The sequence below is a fragment of the Mustela putorius genome, unplaced genomic scaffold (genome assembly GCF_011764305.1).
Source record: "Mustela putorius furo isolate JIRA1106 unplaced genomic scaffold, ASM1176430v1.1 tig00000640_pilon_pilon_pilon, whole genome shotgun sequence".
NCBI classification, from domain to species: domain Eukaryota; kingdom Metazoa; phylum Chordata; class Mammalia; order Carnivora; family Mustelidae; genus Mustela; species Mustela putorius.
The window spans coordinates 7,255,114-7,275,941 of NW_025421432.1; the positions used below are offsets into that span (position 1 = coordinate 7,255,114).

General features: G+C 41.3%; 1 protein-coding gene across 3 annotated transcripts in view; it reads right to left on the minus strand.

Moving 5' to 3' along the window:
• The window catches only part of KITLG (KIT ligand), an 87,546-nt gene extending 67,285 nt beyond the window's left edge, over positions 1 to 20,261 (minus strand). Inside the window, exon 1 of one of the 3 annotated variants that reach the window (XM_045082971.1) lies at positions 19,745 to 20,261. In XM_045082971.1, the coding sequence (XP_044938906.1) occupies positions 19,745 to 19,759 (15 nt within the window). In that variant the 5' untranslated portion in view covers positions 19,760 to 20,261. The remainder of the gene's footprint in view (positions 1 to 19,744) is intronic. The other 2 variants (XM_004748570.3, XM_004748571.3) reach the window with 2 other exon arrangements.
• Between the last annotated feature and the right edge of the window lie 567 nt (positions 20,262 to 20,828).

Consider the following 20,828-nt stretch of genomic DNA (forward strand, 5'->3'; position numbering starts at 1 on the left):
AAACTCCAAGCTCAAGCCAAAACTATGGGCCCCATCCTTGATTCTTCCTGTTCCCCTACTTACACATCCAGGAGGTTATGTCCTGTTAGTTCTACCAGCAAAATCAATCTTGCAACATTCACCTTTCCCCACCTCCTCCTTTACCGCCACAGTACAGGCTCCACTCCTGCCCAGAAGGCTTTCAAGGGGCCCTTAAGTAGCCTCCTTTGCCTTCATGCTTGCTACTTAACAAAAGAGTGGTCCTCTGGGATTATAAAACAGCACTCACTGCCTGCTTAAAATCTCGGAATACCTTTCTATTCCATTTACGACAACAGGCAAGCTGCTGATCAAGTCCTACCAGAAGTCCTACCAGGTCCTATTTAATGTAAACTTGCCTACTTCCATGCTTGTGTCTTAGCACATGGTCACTTGGGTTTAGGAACTGGAGCACAGTTGAGGTCTGGGTAATGTATGATTCAATCCTCAGCAGATGGTGTCCATATTCACGCAACGGAATTGCAACATTACCCACCAGTTTTGTTTATAATTTGTCTCCCACATTTGAGTCGGAGAACCATGCATAAGACCGGTACTTTTCAGGGCCTCACTGTTCTGGCCAGAGTGGGTAGAGCAGGGCTGAGTACAGAGAAGTGTCTCATAAATATGTTTTAAATGAATGAATGCAGGATAAAAAGAAGAGTTTCACTCAACAGTTGGCCATAAACCACGGTCACGCTTCTCCCTCTAGGGTCCGATAACTGCTAACTCCTAATGACAAGTTTGAGTCATGTTGCAATATTCTTTTAATTATTCAAAATGGGACATCAGCTAACGGTTTTTTGGGTTGAACTTTGAGCCATTTTCTCTCAGCGCGTAGATACTTCTCTAGCTCATGAAAATGATAAAGTAGGATATCAAACCAAGGGTAGACTGTAAGCTCCATGAAGCATAGCAACAAAATAATTTTTACTATTATATTTCTAGCCTCTAGCACAGTGTCTTGTAGTAAATGCTAAATAAATCTTTTTTTAAAAAAAATTGAGAGAGAGAGAGAGCTCACATGCACAAGGGGGGTCTGGGTAGGGACAGAGGGAGAGAATCTCCTGCAGACTCCCTGCTGAGCCCAGAGTCCAGTGAGATCTAAATAAACAAATTTTAATGAACAACTAGTAGAAAAATGCCTTTCTAGATGTGGCTGAAGTAGGATAATAGACCAAAGTGCTCACCTGCCTATAAAATCCCCAGAAGCCCCCCTCCAAAGGAATTAGGTAAATTCGATTATGAAGTTACTTTCCCTTATTGACCCAAAGGTAATAAAATGAAAACCACAATCAAAAAGCCCCCCACGGATCTGGAATACAGGCACTTCCCTATAGTAAGTTGAACGGAAGTCTTCGAGAATTCTACAACTCCGTACTTCATTTAGAATTCAGAATATGGCAAGTATAAATTTCTCCCTGTCTCCCCAATGAGTTGCAATCCATCAAAATTTCTAAAGCAGCCAATTTAAAAAAAAAAAAAAAAAAAACTATTCATGGGGATTCTGCACTGGGAACACATGCAGAGAAAAGGATTTCACTTGGGAGAAGTCATGTTCAGAAGTGATGACATTAGGTCAAGCTTTTAAATGCTAATCTTATCCCTTCCCAAAGCATTGGTTAACTTATCTAGTGGTCATCCCTTACTAAAGCAGGCAAAAAAAAAAAAAAAAAAAAGTTCCTAGAACTGATGGTTTGTTTGTTTGTTTTGTAATCCAGATCCAATCCTAGTTTGACTAAAGAATAAAAATGTTACCTTTCTTCAGAGTAACTGAGGCATACTATTACTGCTCCCCTCTCCCATCACTTGGATGCAAGAAACAAAGTTGCATGCCAGACTACTCATCAGCTGATTCAAATGACCCTCTTTCCCCCCCCCCTGCAAAATAGACCTCAGTTGTGCCTATTAGTGTGAAAATGCAATAATTAGTGGCAAGCTCTTTTATTCCAATTTTTCACCATGATGTTCATTAAATTATACTTGCAGTAGAGACTCCAAATTCAATAAAGAAGATGCACAGCAGAAATTAACAAGACCTTTCCAACATATCAGGATGTAAGTATTGGCATCACGGATTTTTACAATGTTTAAGAGGGTTCTGAGTTACTCTTCAAAGTAAATTAAACTATTTTGTGTTTCAAAATTCTCCTTCAAGTCTCACTTGGAAACTTACTTGATAATATTCCCTAGACTAAAAACAAAAACCCAAAAACAAACAAACAAAAAAATGCCACAGAAGAATATGAAAAATGTACTTTAAACTCTCAAGTTCTTACTCTAAATAATGCTGGGAGGGGGGAAAAAGGAACTTTCTTCTTGGGTCAGCAAAGAGGGTGAGTGGGTGACCATTGCACGGTAATCCTTTGGACTTCTTTTCAAAGCAGCTTCTTTGCTGGGGAATCCAGCTGCTTTGCTGGGGGAATGAATGTAAACAGGGGGATGGCTTGGGTAGCACAGGACTCTCTCCCCATTGGGAGGAAAATGGGGATCTACTTCCTCAGGAAGTGAAGAGAGGACTGTGTGTGAGCAGCACATCCAGCTTTAAGTGAAATTGAAAAGACATGCTTCAGCTGCTGTAGGATTTAAGTGCCCAATCTGCACAAATAATTTTGCACATCTACTTCACTGTTTAATTTTTGTGTGTCATCTCTCATTTACGATACTTTTTGGAGCTTTTGTTTGCAACTTAGGGCAGGCGGTAGACTTTGCTCTTTGTGACACATTAATTACTTAAAATCTGAGAAGTTTTATAGGTTTCAGAAATGTTAAGCTTTTCATTCTACATCCCAAACTGAACTTAACTGATATAAGGAAAAGAAAAAAGAAAAAGAGAAAAAGAAAATAGACCATGCTACAAGGTTGCCTAAGTTTAAAACTTCAGAACTTGGAAAACTTGGCATCAAAAGCATATCGGGAAGTTTTGAAGTGCACTATACGTTGCTGCTCCAGGTCTGTACAGTTGTGTTCCGTGACATGGTGGATTCTCATCACAGAAGAAATGTGAAAACTTCACTTATTCATCCTTCTCTGACCTTCCTCCACACATAAAGAGATCTTTGATCTTAAGTATTGAAACATCATTTTTTCCTGAATTCCTTAACCACACCTGTCTTTAATTCTTAAATACTCCAAATGAACCATCTAAAGCTTCTATGGTCATATTTGTCTTCCCTCACTGTTTTTGTTTTTGTTTAAAGATTTTATTTATTTATTTAAGAGAGAGTGAGAGAGAGCATGAGAGGGGAGAAGGCCAGAGGGAGAAGCAGACTCCCCATGGAGCTGGGAGTGGGACTCAATCCTGGGACTCTAGGATCATGACCTAAGCCGAAGGCAGTCACTTAACCAACTGAGCCATTAGGGTGCCCTTCCCTCACTTTCATCGATAGAGATTATACACATCAGAGTCTGAATCTATAGGATACCCCATCCTATAGAATCTATAGGATACCCTGTCTTTCCTATGGAAACACAATCTGAAAGGAAGCATCCTGAATGTGGGTAAGGTGTGAAAGAAGAATATGTTAACTCCATTTGCAATAGATGTAGTCATTACTATTACATATCAAGAAAAACACCCTAGCTAGGCAATACAAGGAGATGACAAATACTGATATGAAGCAAAGGCTTAGGAGCCAACAGACCGGGTCTGAAGACTGATTTGATGTTAAGATGTGGATTAACTTTCTCCATCTCCCCAAGCTCATATTCTCCTGGAACGAGGAATATCCATATTACCACTATCATAGATGGAGAGAACTAGGGGAGATAAAATGTACACTTTCTTCATCAGCAACAGTATTAGGTCTAACATCTTTTCTGGCTGTTAAACCTTCTATACATCTTGCATTAGTAGATACTGGCACTTGCCATTCAACCTATTGTATTACTTCCTTAAAGATGGCCAGCAACTTGTCCACCTTTTCCTCCCCCACCTTTTTTAAAATCCATGGTCTCCATGCTCTTCTACAAGCCTAAGTGGCCCATTTCTCTCTCCAAACAGAGAGAATGTATGTTTGTGTGGGCCAGTGCTGCAGGAAAGGTTATATACATTTCTTACTGACATCAAGGCATAACCGTAATGTTCTAAATTTTTTTCCTACCTTCCAAATCACTCTCCCTATATCAGCTGAGGTCACACATGAACTGAGGTCACATATCAACTGAGATTAGTAGGCATAAAGATGGTTAAGTACCCAGATCCACTCTTAGACTACTGGTAGGTGTTCAGAATGCAACATCTGATCATAGTTTGGTTCAGAAAATCTTTGCCAATATTTTGGTGCTGAGCTACTAACAGGAGACAGCAATATGAGGCAATTTATCTTGGTAGGCAGGTGAGTAAGAAGATAATTTCAGTACAGTGTTTTCACACTATATTTTTTTTTATGATTTTTCATTTCCTTATGTGAGACACAGAGAGAGGGAGAGAGAGCATTGGAGGGGGCAAAGGGAGAAATGGACACCCCATTGAGCAGGAAGCCCAAAATGGGGCTCAATCCAGGACCCCGAGATCCTGGATCTTAACCAACTGAGCCACCCAGCCTCCCAGTATGATTTTTTTTTTTTTAATGTATTTCTTTGAGAGAGAGAAAAAGCATAAGAGTTGAAGGGTAGGACAAGGGGAGAGGAAGAGAAAGAATTTTAAGCAGACTCGTGCTACACTTAGAGCAGAACACAGGGTTCGATCTTGCGACCCTGAGATCCTGACCTGAGCTGAAACCAAGAGTTGGGATGCTCAACCAACTGAGCCACATGGGCGCCCCCATTTCTTTTTTTAATGTTATAAAAGTACAAGGTCAGATCGCTAAACACAAGGTCAGTGGAAGTGAAGAATAAGAGCAAACAATCATCACAGAGGGCTTTGAGAAGAGCTGGACAATTGGAAGATGGACGAAGAAGGGCCCAATAGGGCCTTCAAGGCCAAGTACAGTCTGTGGTACTGCATCCTGTGGTACAGGGTATAACCCTGTACCACTGTACATTGTTCGATGACACTGTAATAAAATGTACTACTCAGAGTACTGGAAATAGCCAACAATCAAATCAGAGAACCCTGTATAGAATGCTGAGGGTTTGGACTTTATACTGCTCATAATGAAAAGTCAGGGGAGGCTTTTAACCAGAGCAGTTACATAGTGAGACTTCCTCTAATCACTCTAGATGATGAGCATTGGAACTTTTGAAACAACAGAAATCACCATTTATTTTTTTGGATAATGAAATGGGCACCCCTGGAAGGAAGGACTAAAACACCAACGCCACCTGGTTGAAGACATGATATTCAGAGTTAGCAAATTCTTGTTCTGATGTTCCTACAGAACCCCTCAAATGCCAGGACACAGATTTTCAGGGAAAGATGCAAAACTAATAAGCTTCCTTGTACTCCAGCTCTCCTCCTCAGTCACTTACAAAAATAGTATAATGTCAGTGTTTCCATCCCATTCTCCTTTGAGTTTGAAATTAATGGACTTTAAATATATATATATATATATATATATATATATATATATATGAGCATGCAGAAGAAAATTTTCTCCTTGGTTTCACAGTCTTGTTTCAAGTTTTTGTGTTAGGTCTACTCTGAACTGAACCCAAAATTACTTCACACATTTCTACATTGGTAATTTAATCACAGAGGTAGTGATTATCAAAGATTCAGTCAAGAAACCTCTAGAAATGGCCTCAAGATTATACAATGTTAGAAAACAGGAGCTGTTTTCAGTCTTTCATAAGTGCTTTGAACAAGTCAACACTTTATCAAAGGGAACATAATAGTTTCATGTTCTGTCAAAGAATGTAATGCTTCTTTACCTGAAGTAATGGACTGATAAAAGTAACTTGCATCTGTCTTGATTGACACAAAGCTTACTTGGGGATTAACCTGGATAATCCAGGCCTTACTCTTGAAACACAATTACCTACAAGAAAATAAAACTTGAATTCACTCTGAAAACACTCCCAAACTCTTGATTCTGACACACGTATTAAATTCAACACATGCTGGGCACCTGGGTGGCTGAATGAGTGAAGCCTCTGCCTCCTGCTCAGGTCATGATCTCAGGGCCCTGGGATCCATCCCCATATAAAGCTCTCTGCTCAGCAGGGAGCGTGCTTCACCAACCCCCTACCCCCACGGCCTCTCTGCCTACTTGTGATCTCTGTAATAATAAATAAATAAATCTTTAAAATAAATCTTAAAAAAAAATAAATAAATAAATTTGACCCATGCACCCCCCCCCAAAAAAGGTTTTGAATGCAAAAATGCATTTTGCCTGAAAGCAACCAGCATTTACCCAGGTATTTTGTATGGTACTAGCCCTTTGCGTGTACTGGCTCATTTAATCTTCACAATTGTCCGAGGAATTAGTCACTATTATAAGTTTTATTTTACAAATGAGAAAATCAGAATACTCCAAGAATTAAGAGAATCAAAGTCATCCAATCTGAAAAGGTGACTCCAGATCCAGAAGTCTCCAAAGCTATCAACACATGCTATCAAGTTGCTTCAGGCTTATTCTGGAAGACATTAATAAACACAAAGCTTTTAAGGATTTGGAAAGTTTGAATTTTTTAATCACTCAAGGCTTAGAGTAATAATATGACCCTAGGCCCCTGAGTAGAACAGCACAGTCTACAGAGCACTACTCTAATAATTAACTCTCTCTCAGACACAGCTTGTGAGGTAGTCAAGCCCTATGTCAGTCAGCATCCTTAGTTACATTGGAGGATGGTGATCCTCCCTGATCCAGAGCCCTTACTAACCTCAATTTACTGTTACACAATCCTATTTCCCATAATCACCCATAATAATTTCTGCTTTTCAATGACAACAGATTTTGAAATTATTATAGCCACCACACAAATGGAACACACTGAAATAGTACATAGTCTGGTGTATTCTGATCTTTTGCTGGTAAAATACACCCAGAAAGATTACAGATACCACCTATCAAACATTGGTTCTGGATCAACCAACTTCCATCTATTATCTCATTTAATCTTTGTACTTTTTCAACTGCATACTATTACCCTTATTACCCCATTATACATATGAGAACATCAAGGCCTAGAGAAAGAATGTTCATAACGTGCACACAGTCTTGGTGAATAACAGAACTAGGACTTGGGCTTCCTTCTAACTATAAAGGTGTCTTTGAGGCCAATGAGTCAAGCACTTTGCACAAACATAATTTTGTGCTTAGCAATACAGTAGGAAAATGTGTTAAGAGTGGAAATTATTTATAGTAGTGTGATTCTGCGAGTGACAGTCACAAAGCAGGTATACAACATACTGTTTCCAAGTTTAAAAAGTGAGTTGGGGGAAAACAAGGAAAGGAAGGGGGCTGGAGAAAGGAAAAGGGAAGAAAGGCAGGCAGGAAGGAAAGGTGCTAAGAATTATTATTTTACAAAGAGGAAAGCCAAGCTGCATAATTTGCCTAAGATCCCCCTGCAAGCTAGAGTCAAAAGCCAAAAGGAGAGCCCTGGAGCTCAGACACAAGCATTCTTTCCATTCTCCTTTGACAAAGGGCTAGATTTCTGCTGATGCTGAAAATGACTTCTCCCAGATAGGGAAAGTAGGAAATCACTCACCAGTTCATGGAAAGGACTCATGTTCTGTCCCTCCAGTTCCAGGTGTAGCACATATCTTAGGAATGTACACTCTGGTTTCAGACCACCTGGTTCATAAAGCAGCTCTACCTTGTTATTAGCTCTGTGACCTTGGGCACATGATAGGAAGAAGTAACTGTGCTCCTTGGTAAACTATCTTGCGATTACAATTGTGCACATTTAGCTCTTTTTCAATTTTTGTTAAAGTAGGGAATGAAAACAATCAAATTATTCAGGACTAAAGTGAATCTGAAGCCTGACTTGTCTGGATGAATGGCTTCAACTTTCCCTTTCATGAGGACAGTGGAGACCTTGCAATTAAGAAAAGTCATGGATATTGATAAACTTCCCATTTGTTTAATGCTCATGATAACAGCAAACATTTTATTTAGTATTTCCAATGTGCCAAGCACTGGACTAAGGGCTTTTTGTGGATTATTTCATTTACGCCTAACCACTTTTGAGAAAGGTACTATTGGTCTCCCTGTTCGGCAGATGGGGAAACTGGGGCTAAGGGCAACCAGCTTAGCCAACCAAAGCAGGTCCGCTAACTGATGGCTTTTTTTTTTTTTTTTAAAGATTTTATTTATTTATTTGTCAGAGAGAGAGAGAGAGCACAGACAGACAGAGTGGCAGGCAGAGGCAGAGGGAGAAGCAGGCTCCCCGCTGAGCAAGGAGCCCGATGTGGGACTCGATCCCAGGACATTAGGATCATGACCTGAGCCGAAGGCAGCCGCCCAACCAACTGAGCCACCCAGGCATCCCTAACTGATGTCTTTTTGGTTCATCACACTTCTGTGCTATTGTCTCCTTCACCTGCTCTCAAATGGTTCCTTCTAGCTAACGTTTTCATTTCCAGTAAAGTATTGTCAAGTTACCCAGTGATACCGCTTATAAAAGTACTCTGACAGGCATTTGTTTAAACAATCAAAACATCAACATAAAAAATTTTTACCATTCATGCACTTGAACTGAACGGACAAGGAATCACAAAGCAAAGTTCACAGCTTAAATGGCTGGTAGTTTTAAAAGCCAGACATAAGCATAAGGACATTATTATTAAATAGTTTTCTAATACGATCACAGCCACTTAAAATTGTCTTCAAAAATAGCATGAAAGAGGGTCAGAGCAAATTGATTACAGTAATCCCTGATGCATTATTTTTCCCCCAAGAAGTTTTTTTGAAACACAATTTAGAAATATTTTAAAATCTGCCCTCTGCCAAGAACCATATCGTTTTCTTTGAAAGACACCAAGGATTTGGCAGTAATTCTGAATTCCATAAAGTAAAAGGCATTTTTAGAGTTTCTAAGGGGCCTCCCTCACAACAGATGAGGCATGCATTTTATGGCTAAGGAGACAGGAGTGGAAGAGGCTGGTGTCCAAGCCCAGGCTCCCTAACTTTTGGAGATCTCATTACTCAGCACAACCATTGTCGCTCCTGGGTGGTGCTGAGGTGGTGCTGGTGGTCAGAAGCACCAGTCCTGTCCCTCAGGGGGAAACTCAGCTTGGCCTGCTCTCAGTCTTGCCCATGTAAGATTAAAGGACATCATCCACATACACACACACACACACAAGTGCAAGCCTTTCAGATAGCATGGCTATGTACGTTTATACTGAAAGATGGGTGCATTCTACTGCAGTTGTTAGGAGGAATCTAGTCGTTAGAATTAGGCAGGCTTGGTTTGAAAACCAAACTCTTCCACTTACTTGCATTTTTTTCTTTTAATCTTGGGCAAATTTTCTTAATCTCTCTGAATTTTAGTTTCCTTATTTGTGTAAAAAAAATCAACATCTCTCTTAACACTTTCTTTCTCTCTTCTTCTTCTTCTTCTTTTTTTTTTTTTTTTTTTTTTAATTTTTAACTAGAATCAAATGAGACCTACCTGTGCAGTGTATGGCATGGTGCTTCATCCGTGCTGAGCAGCCAGATACTAACTTACTAACTAGTCCTATCACTTCCTTACTCAATAAGCTATTCTTTCTCTTGGAAAGCAGCTTGTCTTTTGGCCTATTTTGTATAAGTGTCTCCTTTCTCAGGAAGAGAAGAAAGGTAAAGGAGATCAAATTGGGGGAAAATTTTATTGAATTTACTGAGTGCTTATGAGTGTTAAAAAAAAAAAAAAGTAGAGGGGCACCTGGGTGGCTCAGTGGGTTAAGCCTCTGCTTTCAGCTCAGGTCATGATCTCAGGGTCCTAGGATCGAGCTCCACATCGGGCTCTCTGCTCAGCGGGGAGTCTGCTTCCTCCTCTCTCTCTCTGCCTACCTGTGATCTCTGTCTGTCAAATGAATAAATAAAAATCTTTTAAAAAAAAGTGGATAATATATAAACAAGACAGTTAAGCCATCAATCTCTAGGGATTACTTTAATTCATTTGTTCAGAATGCAAGTCTTATAGCCAAAGCCAGGTATGGCTAATAATGAAATAATTTTTACAGCATTTGCTGGATTTACAGGATTTGCTGTAACGCTCCAGGATTATTCTAGCAGAGAATGAAATGATTATCTACTAAGTGGAAATCACTGTGCTATTAGGCACTATCCTACTTAGTCATCACATCAATACTACAATAAGTAGTTATTTCCACACCTATTTGAAAAATCAGGAAAGTTAAGTGCAGAGAGAAATACTTACTACAAGTCATATAGAGCTAGTAAGTGGCAGAACCAATAATACATTTGATCTAGAACCCAATCCACTGTTTTCTATTTCCTTGCATGGTCTCCCATTTTGGTTAGTAAATGATATGGCATATTCACTGAAAATTAATGCTGTGAATGGTGAACCAACTAGCCCCTCCAATCACCAACCAAACACATGTTTGTATAATGGACATGTTTTCTATATGGTCGTTAAAATTTGCTTTCTGTTTTAACAACAACAACAAAGGTTCTTAAAAGTATATCAGCCCCTAACAAACCGAATCCAGTATCCAGTCATTCCACAACATTCAACGTGTATTTATTAAGCATCTAGGAATCTGCTAGGCAACTAGAATTGTGAAATTTTTGTTGTCTAAATTAATATCGCTGGCAGCTGTTTTACTACCTGAATCACTTTTCTCTTTTGATTCAATGTTCCTATAAACAGAATGTGAATCTTTTTTTTTAAGATTTTATTTATTTATTTGACAGAGAGAGAAAGAGATTGCAAGGAGGCAGAGAGGCAGGCAGAGAGTGGGGGGCAGGGGAGAGGAAGGGAAGCAGGCTCCCCGCTGAGCAGAGAGTCCAACGCGGGGCTCCATCCCAGGATTCTAAGGCCACGACCTGAGCCAAAGGCAGAGACTTAACCCAATGAGCCACCCAGACACCCCAGAATGTGTATCTTTGAGGTACTGAATAAGCCTCATGGATACACTGGGGTTGAGCCAGCTAAATCTCTTTCGTTGCTAGTCTTGGCAATAACCACTTGGAGTTGGCAGAGGAAAGACCTTATCTCAGTTTCCTCATCTGCGAAAAAACAGGACCTACCTCCCAGAAGAAAAGTTCTATGAATTAATCAATCTTGGAACAGTTTTCTACTAAGTGCCATTTTGGCATGATCTTAGCATCAGGGTGATTTGATTTTATAAAACAGTGATGGACGCTCTTTAAAACAGCCACACATTTAAATATCAAACACTGGGGGTGCCTGGGTGGCTCAGTGGGTTAAAGCCTCTGCCTTCGGCTCAGGTCATGATCCCAGGGTCCTGGGATCGAGCCCCGCATCGGGTTGTCTGCTCCGCGGAGAGCCTGCTTCCTCCTCTCTCTCTCTGCCTGCCTCTTTGCCTACTTGTGATCTCTGTCTGTTAAATAAATAAATAAAATCTTAAAAAATAAACAAACAAATAAATAAATAAATGTCAAACACTGGACACATAACTATAATAAATTTCCTTTCTTCAAGCTGAATCATTTGTGTGTGACATTTCTACGGAATTAAAATAATGGTCAAATCAGTTTGGGATTTTAAAGTGTATTGAATTGTTTAGGAGTAAAAAGATCCAGGTTTCAAATAGTTGGGCGAAGTCTACTATTTTCTGAATATTGTTAAGACATAATACTATGGTCATAGAACATCATAAACAAATATGTACTAGAATCTTAAAAATATTTTCCCGGGCAAGGGTTAAAAAATGAAAAATTTTGACAATAATAAAAAAAACTATTATAATTGATGCAAAAACAAAAATTATAGGAACCATATTTTGTAGCCCTTTGCTTTTCTACATAGAATTTATTTAATCTAATATTAAAAACACTATGCTAATAACCTGCTTTTCAATTTTCATGAATGTTTTCCAACTCCCTTTTATTCCTGCATTTCAGTGCCCATTTTGGACCACCTGGAGGCAGAAAGCACCAACCACTCCCCTCTACTGTGATAATTTATCTTTCTAACAAGCAGTCAAATAACATGTGTTGGTCCATCCTCTACTTAATGGAACACATCAGAAATGCCTGGGCAGGGCCAGATAAATAGAGTAGTTTTCTAAAATCACCAGATCCAAACTAAAGCAATCACAGGAAGTTTTAGTTGACCATCAAAAACCTAAATCCCTAACGTGTTGACGGTTTCAGAAGCATTAAATTGTAGGTTGACACAGAACCATAAATAATGATGTGTGACTGCCAAGGCTTGTTTTGCAATCCTTGGGTTTTCGAGATCACATTAGAAAATCATTTCATATGAAACCTCGCCACCCTTCCTCCCTCTGCCCTCATCCGAAGGTCTGCAGTGAATATAAATTTTGATAGCCATCCATATGGACAACACATCCCAGGAGGAAGGCAAGGCATCTCTAACACAACCACTTTCTCGGCAACACTCTTCTTGGAAATCAAGGAATCTGTGTGTTTTCACAACACAGTTGCTTAGGAGGGCATTGAGAAAGGGACCCCAAGGAGGTGGTGGAAAACTCAGCATAAGAGAGAACCTCACAGGGGCGCCTGGATGGCTCAGTGGGTTAAAGCCTCTGCCTTCGGCTCAGGTCATGATCCCAGGGTGCTGGGATCAAGCCCCATATCAGGCTCTCTGCTCAGCAGGGAGCCTGCTTCCTCCTCTCTCTCTCTGCCTGCCTCTCAGCCTACTTGTGATCTCTTTCCATCAAATGAATAAATAAAAAAATTAAAAAAAAAAAAAAGAGAGAGAGAACCCCACAGTAAATAGCCACCATTAAGTTGTCATTGCTATAAGTGAGCTGGTTCCGACACCATTCAAACCTTGCATTAGAAGAAAGAAACCAATTACAAGAGGCATTTGCATACTGGAGTTATTAGCTTCAGAGATTTTACGTCAAGGTAAAAAAAAAAGAGGCAAAAGTTCTCAGCACCCACGGGGCTTTTTTGTTCAGAAGATGAACTTTTGCTCCTGAAAGGGTGACAGAGTGTGTGTGTATACAAGACAAACACAATGGCCCCCTCTGGGCTGTGCTCTTTCCTCCCAAATCCGCAGGGGGAGGCACATTACACAGTGCAGACGCCCTTTCTGTAAAGGTGAGGGAGACTGTGGTTTACTTTTTCAAGTGAGCAGGGGCGGTGGGTTTGCACTTTTGCTTTCCTTTTACGCTCTTTCCCAAGGGAGCAAGGCATCCTTTGCAAGGTGACTGTTGGATTTTTGAGCTGCTGTCTGTGCACCAGGAACAAAGAAAAGAAACCCTAAAGGCCTGCATGAAGACCACATTCTAATGGGCAGCACTCAAAGCCCCAAGGCAACAGTTACACCTGCAAAGTCAGGGGCTGAATTCCTGCATCCTAGGAGCTGGTCTATAGCTACTGTTACTTGCTTAACTGTCTGCATCCCTGCCTTTTGTTTGTTTCAATAGGTAGTTCACTTGACTGAGGGCATTTAGAGGAGACAAGCACTGGCATCATTGTCATGATTGTATTTTCTGAGAAATCCACGGTCCCTTGTCTGGAAGAGAGGTCCACCTGATCTTCTGATATTCTCCTGTCAACAAGAAAAGGACTGTCGTGGCTTCTGATCGCTAAGGAAAACCAAGTGCTGGCTACCAGGCCTGCCCCAACCCTGAGCTAACGTCAGTTTTATAGAGAAGCTAAGGAAAGAAGGCAAGCAAGAGGTGTTCCAGAGACTGTATTAGATCTGCAAAAAGCCAGGGCAAGGAAAGACTCAGCCAAGGGTCATCCACAGGAACTATCTTTTCCCTGAAGCAAAAGGGCTGTTCCCTCTTTCAGCTTCTCTGTGTCCAGCTATACACCCTCCCCTTCACGATCTTCTCAGGATTAACTCTAGGGTGCAATTCACAGGTAATACTACCACTCAGAGACTTGCCTGTAACTTGCCCATGACTTGCCCAAGACTTGCCCAAGCCTACTAAGACTCAGTGATGGGCACTGAAGCAGAGCCACACACAGGACCCATTCTTCTGATTCTGCCCACTAATACCTCTACTGCATGACCAGATTCTCTCCATTTTCCACTCCCTGCACACAGATGTTAGAGACTGCAAGGGCAGCAAACAGGAGCAAATACTGGGAAGCATTCATGACCTTTTGTAAGCTTACCTCCTCTGGCTGTCTGACCTTGCCTTAGGGTTCTTCCTCCCCTGGAGAATTTAAAGATTAAGAAAAAAGAAAAATCCTCTTCAACTATTGATATGGCTAAAATAGGAATTATAAATAGCATTCTTATTATAGAGAATTATCAAGTAGAAGATGGAATGGCCCAAAGTACAACATCTTACACTTAAATCTTTCACTTCTCCCCATTGGCTGGTTCATAATCATAAAAGAATGGTTATAATTTGTATTCATACCAAAGCAATGGCTACATTATTCTCCAAATCAAAGGAAGCTTAAATGTCATGTGGTTCAAAACTCTATTTTACTATAATCTCAGAAATCAAAAACTTTAGAACTGAAAGGCACTTAGAAATCACCTATTCCCACCTTCTTTCTCACATTACAGTTGAGGAAACCAAGGTGGGAAGAGATTAAAATGCCTTCCCGGGGTGCCTAGGTGGCTCAGTGGGTTAAAGCCTCTGCCTTCAGCTCAGGTCATGATCCCAGGGTCTTGGAATCGAGCCCCGCATCGGGCTCTCTGCTCAGCAGGGAGCCTGCTTCCCCCACCCCTCTGCCTGCCTCTCTGGCTACCTCTCTGCCTACTTGTGATCTTGTGATCTCTGTCTGTCAAATAAATAAATAAAATATTTTTTTAAAAAAATGCCTTCCCAAAGTCATACAACTTAGTATCTGGGCTAGTCAATGTGGCAACCTAGAAAAATAGTAAAATGTAGCCAAAAGAGAAACAGAGCTACATAAAGAACAGTCTTTCTTTAGATGACATACATTGTGATTTAAAAAAAAGAACCATGAGGCCTAATTATAAGAAAATCAGTCACCTCCGCCCAACTTCTTTTTTTTCTGGACAGAAGGAAATACGTAAAGATGAAATAATGATAATTTTCTCAAACTGCTAACACTTGTAAACGGTTTTTAGTATACACATACTTAAGTGAAAAGGCAAAAACATCTTGCTGCATCTATAAACTAGTAAGCTACAGTCAATGGTTTCTATGAGACGAAGTCTATACAAAATAACTCTGGAAACAGTGTAGATTATAAAAGCATCCTGGCGTTCCCTCAATTTGTTTTATAAACTGTTCTGACTACACAGGTGACTAACACCAAAAAAAGAGTCTCTTGTAGCTGCTTGTGATTCATGTACTGGAAAACAAAGATAAAGTATCATTCCTCAGATTCATATCCAAATGCTTTACACCCTAATTTATAAAAGGGAACATTAAGTTAATCAAGGAAAAAAAAAAAACTCACAAACTTGCATAATGAAGAAAAAAAAAAGGCACTGCACGTTGCCTGGTAAAAATACCCTGCAGAAACGAATGTGTGGCCTCCCTCAGAAAAGCAAGTACCTTTAGTCCACAATAAACAGAATCACACCAGGGCAACATCGCAAGAATGTGGAAATATGGAAGTGAATCAGATATGGTAATAATACTTCCAATTCCTATCTTTATTTTCAATTCTAAAGCTCTTACTCTGTTTTACCTTTGAAGAAAAACTTTAAAGGTTTTAACATGGCTCATGCTACATAGTGCCTTTGTTTTCACATAGTCCTAGTTTGATGTGTGTTAATTACAGTCTATAAACAGATAACAACCTATAATGGGAGGCACTGAATCCACAGATCCAGATTTATAAAAACTTGGCCTCTCTGTTTTGCTGGTTCAGCATCATTTAGATGCAACAGTCAGTTTTTCTCTGGCTTATAAATTGCTGGCAAGGAGATTTTCTTCTCAGGGACAATAAATTCTGATTGTACTATAGCAAGGAACTGTGCTGGGATAAAGACCAATAAAAAATTTTGTTTAATCCTTTACAATCATCATATGAGAAGAATCTTTATAACTAGTTGATAATCATCATATAGATTATAACCTGGAAATCCTAAGAAGCTTAACCATTTGCCTGAGGGTCATTTGTCTTACCAGTGGTAAAACAGATATCAGAATTTAAGTCCTCAAAAGCAAGAGCCCACAGTCTCTCCATAATAGCTTAGGTACTCCCTAGACACGGATGGGGAAGGCCCATGCAGTTGGGTTCAATGGACCATGCAAGAAACTTTCCTTCAATATTCTAAGTATTTGGGCAGAGCTTTTTTTTTTTTTTCTTAATTTAATTTTTTTTTATGTTATTTATGGTGATGGAGGAATTTCAGTCACTTATCATTAAAGGAAAAAATGTGACTCCCAATTGCTATCTTCAAATCGGTAGTTAGAAATAAATTTAAAAATTTAGCAATTTTAATTTGTTTGGCTCAGGCTCTCAGATTTCCATATGGTTACTTTCCTTGTTTTCTATTAAATGTAATTGACTTAGCACTTGACTTTTAAAGTCTTGGCACAATGTATCAATTAGAAGTATATAAATTAGAATAATGCAAAGCACGCATTCCAAATTGAGTGACTTTAAGGACAAAATTTAGAAATGCTCTTTTCGTAAATGGTAATTTTTTCTTAAACTTGCATCATCACGCAGATGACAAATTTCATAAAGACAAAAGAGGGTATTTTCTTTGGAATAAAAAAAACTAACAAGCATTCTATTTGTTTCTTTTCTGAGAACTAATGTGTGCCTAAAATGGCCTTTCTACACTGTTTGCAAGATGAATATTTCCTGTCTTGGTATTTCTAAAACTGACAGCAGTCATGAAAACTCTCACAAACCATCTCAAAACTAAAATATAAGTACAACATTGATAAACATGGCTCCGGGCCCATTAAACTGACAGCTCCTTTCTAACCAGTCTTGCCAAATAATCTGCACAATTGTTATTTAATATACCAGTATATCAGAGCATTACATTGAAAAAACATTTACACATTGAAATAGATGTTCCTTCTAAGCCAGAGCCACAATTCTCTTCTGAAGATGTAAAACCACACAATATGAAAAAATAAAAGCAGAAATCTGAAGAATGCAAAGCACATTCATTTCTGTAGGTTCATGATTCAATTTATTGTTACAATTGCTCCTAAGGACTATTGCCGGTGTAATTCTTTTCCAAATACTGAAGTCCATCACTCAAGCTAAATAAATGACAGAATCATTTATCAAGCCCCAAGTGGTTGTTGATGGAATTTCCACACTTATTGGGCTCGAGTGAAAAGCCAGAATGCCTGTGTGTCCCTGGGATTCTTGGAGAGCTTATAATTCAAGTTAAAATTTATCACTATTATTACTATTATTAAATTCTCACTTTGTATCTTGGGTAGTGGAAACGTACAGAACCAGTTGCCTTATGATAGAATTCTGGTATGGATACCATATTTATAAATGATTACTTAAGCTGTTGAACATTAATAGGCATTCCTCCCTGGCAAGGATATCATTAGATGCAGTAGGAAAAAAAAAAAAAAAAAAAAGACCTTACTTATTAATGTCTAATTTCCTTGTGCTATTCTCCACCCACAAAGAATTGCACAGAAAATTTCTTTCTAACTTCCAGATTAGGAAATTTAACAATATGAAGAAGGATCTAATTCCCCTCCCCTATTTCCATGATTTTATTTATTTCCTACTATTTCCAAGTATCTTCCTTTGTAGTGGCAAGAATGTGGAATTGCTAGAAGTATCCTTAAAGGAAACCTTGAAGGTCATTAGATCCCAGGCAGTGAATGCCTTCATTCAACAAGGGCACTGCCCTCCTTTGCCAGCAAACCCTTTAACATCAGCAAGATCCCCCAAGGGCTTGCACTTTAACTTGGTTGGAGCAGGTCACATTTCTAAAATACTTAGCGGTCTCAAATGTCCCTGGTCGGCAGCACTGAGTCACTAACGCCACCGCGTTTCAGGCTAGATCGACCTCTTTCTAGTTTTCAATGGAATTATTCCATGTAATCCGATTTACACAGCCATTTAATCAAAGCGAGAAAGGAGATTAGAGAGCTCACATTTGTTTTGCAAAGGAAGGGTGCAATCCTACTGACTCTCAAAGTGACATGTAGTCCATCGTCTCTCCCTTTGGAGTGTTGGACATTAACCTGATCTGGCTCCTGTGTTCTTGTTTAAATAAGAAGGTTTAGGCTTCCCCCCACCCTCCTAAACTAGAACATAGCAATTTCTCCACTGGGTCTCACCACTACCATTCCTGTGAGGAGATGCTCCTAGAACAAGGAATTGGTCCCCTGCGCTTATTATTCCACAAAGCAGAAAGCTTGCACCAGTCAAATAATTACATTAAAACTTTTCTTTCGGTGCCAGTCTCTAACATTTGCATTTCAAGAGCACAGTGCGGTGATCCTGGGTGTGGTGTTCAAGGCTTTGCCTGTAAACTAATCCGCTTTCCAGAGGAACCTGTGCTCTGCTCCTTGGGTCTCCAGAAGCACAAACCTCCTTTCCGCCGGGAAAGGTCCCTTTCCCCTGCCCTTTCCACACCTGTGCATCGGGCTCCATTCTTCCTCCTTCCTTCTGAGTGTGTACATTTCTCAGGCCCACACATCAATTTAAAATAGGATACAAAGCAATTCATTCAGCAAAGCATTTTCAGCACATGGATACCTTCATCTTAAACAGACGATTTGGACAAATTCTCAGTTTCCTTTTACCCCACCACTTCCACCCCTCGGAATTGCAGTCTCTGATAGATCCTCCTGGGGGGTGAAAGGGCAGCTTTACCCAATTCGCGGCAGACACACAGATAAATCCCTAAGGGGAGAAGTGGGAAGAGGTAAGAACTGCAGTGGAGAAAGGAACTGTGGGTGGGAGTACCGCGGCAGGCCTTTCCAAACTGTAAGCCAGATAGTTGCTTCAAGGGGGGGGAAAAAAAGTCTAATTGTACCCCTGGGCGGTGCTTTACTCACAGTGTTTATGTATAAGGCACAATTCAGCCGCACTGGGAATTACCTCAATAACTATCATTAGAGGTGCCTGTTTAAAAAGCAAAACAAAACGACAACAACAAACTTTTTTTCTTTCTTCTGTAATGGAAGAAGGTGGGTGCACTGTGGTGGTATTACCCCATCGATGGCTCCCTGGAAACTCACCCAGAGCCGCAAACCTGGCAAAGACCGCGCAGAGCCAAGTTCCCGGGGCTGGCGGGCAGGTTCCCCGCCTCGCGGAGCGCCGCAGCTAAGGAGCTCGCGTTGGCTCCGCTCCCGCGGCTGCACCCGAGTCCGCACGAGCCCCGCGCCCACCAACCTAGGCGCTGCACAAAAACCTGGGTTCGAGAGGGAGCGAGCGTGGTGCTCTGGGAGCTGTTTTGTAATCTCCCGGGATCCACGGGAAAATATCTCCCGTGCGAAGAAATGCCCTCCTGTGATAACTCTCGGGCCAAAGAGCAGCAGATCTTCCATTTTAAAGGAACTGCAGTTCCCGACTGACAGCTCCAAACTTAACGGCTTCGACTCCAAACTTGACACCAGCTCCGTCTCATCGCTCCCACTCCGTCTCTCGGGCTCACCCGACCAGGGCGGCTCCGACTCGCACTCCACGCCCGCCTCCCTCGCACCCTCTTGGCTCGTCCCGCGGGAACAGCCCCACACGCCCCGGCAGCCGGTGCGGAGACAAGCCAGCCTCCCCCCCCCACTCCCCTCCTCGGGCTCCGGGAGCGATTTTCTAGGAGAGCCGGCAAGCTCCCGGTGCGCCCTACTCACTTGTGTCTTCTTCATAAGGAAAGGCAGCGCTGTGATCCAGCCCAGGCAGCGGTGTGGCGACTCCGTTTAGATGTTCTGGAGCTCCAGCATATTGCACGAGCAGCGGCGGCAGATAGTCCACGCATTGGGTAGCCCGAGCGCAGCGCCCTCTCCACGGCCCGTGCTTCCCGCGGCGCTCCTCGTCCCGGCGCAAGGCGGAAAGTGAAGCCCGGCCCGGCGCGCCGCCAGCACTTTTATACCGGTCCCTCCCGCCTGCTCCGGACACGCCTCCTTTCCTTCCGGAGCCCCGGGGAAGCGAGACGCTGCAGGGGCGCGGGGGGAGACCCGGGAGGGCGGCCAGAGCGCGGCCAATGCCCCCGAAGTTGAACGAATCAGGCCAAACGCTTCCTCTCGGCTGGCCGCCGCGGGCGCGCACAAGAGGGAAGCCACGAGGGCGCCGAGGGTGAAGCTTAACCTGCAGCCGCAGCTCGCGCCGCGTGCCGGGTCCTGCCAGTCCCGGCTCGGCCTCCCCGCTCCGCCAGGATTCACCTGGCACCGCCCGGGGACAGACGCGCGCTAAGGAGAGCTGGGAGCTCCCCCATTTTACACTGAGACGGTTCGCGAGAGGAGTTCACTGGGTGCCTAGCAAAGAATTCATCCCGCCCCGCCTTGGGGACGGGGGTGGGAGAGCTTAACTGGGATCTGCAGTTAGGCCATTGTCTTACCCCTCTATTTTTATTTTTTATTTTTAACAATTTAGTGAATGAATGAATATTTATAATTTTAAAAAGATTTGTTGACTCAGGGTTAAGTATTCTGAGGGAGATGCTATTTTAAGAATGGTTTCCTGCTGCTTCTATAGAAATTAACATCAAAAGAGAAGCTATAGGTTATTAAATATGCAGGTCGATAACAGCAAATGTTTGAAAGTTGTACTTTTTTCTTAGAGATATTTTGGAAATCAGAAAGATAATGAAAAAAACAGTGGTAGTAGCTAACAGCATTATGTGATTAACTTAACTACATACCAGGTGTCATGCAAAGGACTTTTGGTAGATTCTTCTGTTGAATCTCTCCCTCAAACCTAGAGTAACCTCAAACTATC